Below are 4,430 nucleotides of genomic sequence, written 5' to 3'. Positions count from 1 at the left end.
CCGTTTGCTCAGGATAGGAGACTGTGATGAAGTGATTCAACACAATCTGCTGGCTTCTTCTTTAGATTCTATAGATCATGTAGAGTGCCCTGAGACAATGTACAGTATGTTGTGACTTGGCGATATAGTATAAATAAACTGAATTGAATTGAATTGAACTCTTTAATCTGTACAACTGGTTTTAAACAAATAAATATTTTATGGGGGCAAATAAAAAAATTCAAATAAGGTGGTTGCATAAATGTTCACACTTTCTTATAACTGGGGATTTAAAGTGCCTTTGATTAACCACAAAGAAAGTTTAGCTATTCTAGTAGGCTTTTCCTGACATTTTCTTTGACATTTTGACAGCATCTTACAGCCATGGTCCACAGAGAGCTTCCAAAGCATGAGAGGGATCTCATTGATAAAATCTATTTGTCAAATGGGTTCAAAGGAATTTCCAAGGCATTAAACATACCATGTAACACAGTTAAGACAGTCATTATCAAGCAGAGAAAATATGACACAACAGTGATATTACCAAGAACTGGATGCCTACCCCAAATTGATAAACAAGAAGTAAACTGGTCTGGGAGGCTCACAGGAGGCCTACAGCAACATTAAAGGAGCTACAGGATTTTTTTTCCCCCAAGTACTGGTTGTGTAGTACGTCACAACTATCTTGTATTTTCTTAATATGTCTGGGATCTGGGTTAGGGGTGCATGATGGAAGCCTTTTCTTACAAAAAACATCAAAGCCCGGCTTAATTTAGCAAAAACATACTAGTGGTTTCCCAAAGAAGTGGGAAAAGGTGTCATTGGTCTGATGAACTTTTTGGTCATTAAGCCGTAAAATATGTTTGGTACAAACCCAACACTGCATCACCAGAAAAACACCATACCCACAGTAAGGCATGGTGGTGGCAGCATCATGCTTTAGGGCAGATTTTCTTCAGCTGAGACTGCGGCTTTTGTCAATGTGGAAGGAACTGTGAACAGTTCCCAATACCAGTCAATCGTCCATAACAATATCAACACCAACTGAATATTACACCATACCCCTATGACCCAAACTCAGATAAGTGAAAGAAGATGGACACACCAGCAGTTAGATGTTGCTGTATGTTCTGTCTTTTTTTCTGTCTCAGTGAAACACCAACTTTCTCCATTTCTGCTTATAAAGTCTTCATACATTTAATTTTAAAGGTATAATTGTATTTTTATTGTTTAAACCTAGACAAGCAATGTATTTTTTTATCTTCAGATGTTTTGTGCATTTCTTCCTGTAATCCCAAACATAGTGCTGTTTTCTGCCCAATTACTGTACTATGATTGTTTTTGTTTTTCCCAAGGTGAATTTTCTGACAGTGACCTAAGTGATGTGATTAATGACAAAACTTACAAACCTGACAAAGGAAAAGGTAAGATGTAGTCTTTAMTAAGAACTAATGTTAAAGGAATGGATTTGGTCAATCAGAAATTTCTGATCTGACTATTATTTTTACAGGTGGAAAGCACAGTGAAGACACCAGTCAGAATAATCGTCATGATGAAAACAGTGGTAGGATATTTGTCTTTGGACTGTTRGTTTATAAATAATGGCTTTCTGAATATAAAACAATATTCAGGAATTCCCAATTCTGAAAAAGCTGGGACATTGTGTAAAATGTAAATAACAGTGTTACAAATAAAATTTACTACATTCATAAACTTTTATTTAACCAGGCAAATCTCATTGAGATTACAGATCGTTTTTGGAGGGGAGGTATTGGCCTGAAGGAAACCTAATATGCATGTTTTTAGACTGTGGGAGGAAACCAGAGTATCTGGAGAAAACCCATGCAAACACAAAAACATGCAAACTCCAGACAGAAAGACCCCAGGGATCAAACCAAGCAACTTCTTTCTGACCAACCAACAGTGGTAATCACTAAGCAGTCGTACTGAAGGAGCATTTTGTGACTAATTTGGACATTTGGCAGCAGGGTGTTCTATTATTGTTTAGATACACATACAACTTTAGAAGAGAAGAGACTTTTTAGTGCAACCTGCAACAGACACGGTGCTGTTGAGAGGGCCTTTTTTTTGTTTTCTAAGACTCACACCTAATTTACATTACACGCGTTACGGCTCCGCTGCGCAGGTCCAGTTTACACTACCTCCGCTCTGCTCCGGTCCGACAGACGTGCAGGAAGGAGATTGTGCGATAAATTCAGTGATAAGTGTGGAAGTCACAGCAAAAAATAATTAATTCTGTGAAAGATGAACTCCAAACACAGCTGAAAACAACGATATAAAGGCTTTTGATATCTTTGTTGAAACTGTTTTGCTGTCGGCTTTCTGAAACTTCTGATTTCAAAATAAAATCCACGTGTATCGTGTGCGTACACATATGCTTCATGCTACGTTTCCATCTGCTTCCAAAACAGAACAATACATTCTGACAGCATTTGTGTAGAAATATATCCGTATATTTATTAATATAGCTGTAATTTTGACATTATTCCGTAAAATTATCCAGCCTAAAAGTGTCTTATTTTGAAAATACGGATGTTGTGCTCGTTTCTTTTCCTGTTGGTGCGACATTTTCTTTAAAAATTGACTCCGGAGCAGCTCCGGCGTCTGGCAAAAATAGGATCTGTTCTAATTTTGACGGATCGCTGTCCGCTCACCACCACCATGTGCAGCCAGTGTAAACACTCTCATTGATTGTAATGGGTGCGCATTTGCTGCGGAGGTCGGAGCGGAGCCGGAACGCATGTAGTGTAAATTAGGGGTCAGGGTCACTCGCACTGAAAGACAAATGCTCTGAACAATGAAATGGAGTTACAGATCTGAGGAATAAAGATTTTTAAGAGGTTTTCTGGTTTTCTGCTATATTTCTTCTAAAAAACTTGATCAAAATTGGTACAGAATGGTGACATTGTGACATGATTGGTTGACCTTGGATAGCAGAGAACCATCTGATTTTTATTTTTGACTGCTGTCAAAGAAGCTGAGAGGACTTTGAGGACAGCCAAGCTTTTGAGNGATTGTAATGGGTGCGCATTTGCTGCGGAGGTCGGAGCGGAGCCGGAACGCATGTAGTGTAAATTAGGGGTCAGGGTCACTCGCACTGAAAGACAAATGCTCTGAACAATGAAATGGAGTTACAGATCTGAGGAATAAAGATTTTTAAGAGGTTTTCTGGTTTTCTGCTATATTTCTTCTAAAAAACTTGATCAAAATTGGTACAGAATGGTGACATTGTGACATGATTGGTTGACCTTGGATAGCAGAGAACCATCTGATTTTTATTTTTGACTGCTGTCAAAGAAGCTGAGAGGACTTTGAGGACAGCCAAGCTTTTGAGKTGCCTCCTTTTTTTCCCAKAGAGGYTTTCAGCCAGCTTCTSSAGAAGCTGGCTGACAGATAGTAGCTGACAAAACTGTGYATGAGATTAAACTTTTGTGGAAGAAGAAAAAAGACCAAGGTTCTTAGTTTTGCTGATAACATGTCMAATGTCARAGAGAAMATACTGGAAATCATAGCTGWATCATACTGAAATCATAAAAAAGGATTTCATTCAGTTCCTGGATGCAATTCAAAAACTTGAGATAGAGATTTTCATCAGTGGGCCCATCCTCACAGCACAAGGTGGTGTGAAGTTTAGTAGGCTTTTGAAGCTTAAAAAAAATCTGTAATGAAAACTCTGTGGGCTTTATCAACAACTTCAATCTTTTTTGGGAGAGAAAATGTATGTTTAAGGCAGATGGAGTTACTTTGAATTACGGTACTTTGGAAGTGAGTTGCTAGCTTTAAACATGACTTGCTCCCTGACCCAAGTTCCTGTTGAAAACAGAACAGTAAGTAAGTAAAACTTTAATTATATAGCACCTTTCAAGATAGGAATCACAAAGTGCTTCAACAAACACAACAAATACACAAAGCAGATTTAAACAAAAACAGATTAAAAAAAGATATGTTTTTAGCCAGCCTTTAAAAGAGTCCACAGAGTCTGTTGATTTTAAATTTGGAGGAAGAGTTCCAAAGTCTTGGAGCCACAGAACAAAAAGCTSTCTCTCCTCCAGTCTTTAGTTTCTTACAGAGAACAAACAGCATGTCTTTATTACAAGACCTCAAAGCCCTGACGMGAGTGTAAAACATGTAAAAGTWCAGAGATGTAGTGTGGTGTCTGACCATGCAGAGCTCACAAAGTCAAAACCAAAATCTTGAATTTCACTTGATAATGATCTGGGAGAAATGAATTTGCATTAACAGTGCAGTCACATGACAAAACTTAGAATACAAGAGTAATCTGCTGATTGTCTGCTGGCAGCTTTAAATTACCTTTTTTATGTGCTATTTTACATTTGATATGTCATTTTGAATAAAATATGTGTTCATGAGATATGCAAACCATAGTATTTTATTTATATATATTTTACACAATGACCCAACATTTCTTG

General features: G+C 37.6%; 1 protein-coding gene across 1 annotated transcript in view; it reads left to right on the top strand.

Annotated features, from left to right (window-relative positions):
* cd99l2 (CD99 molecule-like 2) overlaps positions 1–4,430 on the top strand; it is a gene marked incomplete at its 3' end in the record, with an annotated part of 27,608 nt that overhangs the window by 21,889 nt on the left and 1,289 nt on the right. The window contains 2 exon segments of the mRNA XM_014026353.1: positions 1,335–1,403; positions 1,490–1,543. Coding sequence (XP_013881807.1) covers positions 1,335–1,403; positions 1,490–1,543 — 123 coding nt within the window.

The sequence above is a fragment of the Austrofundulus limnaeus genome, unplaced genomic scaffold, assembly GCF_001266775.1.
Source record: "Austrofundulus limnaeus strain Quisiro unplaced genomic scaffold, Austrofundulus_limnaeus-1.0 Scaffold547, whole genome shotgun sequence".
In the NCBI taxonomy this organism is placed as follows: Eukaryota; Metazoa; Chordata; class Actinopteri; order Cyprinodontiformes; family Rivulidae; genus Austrofundulus; species Austrofundulus limnaeus.
This window is presented reverse-complemented; position numbering and strand designations above follow the sequence as displayed.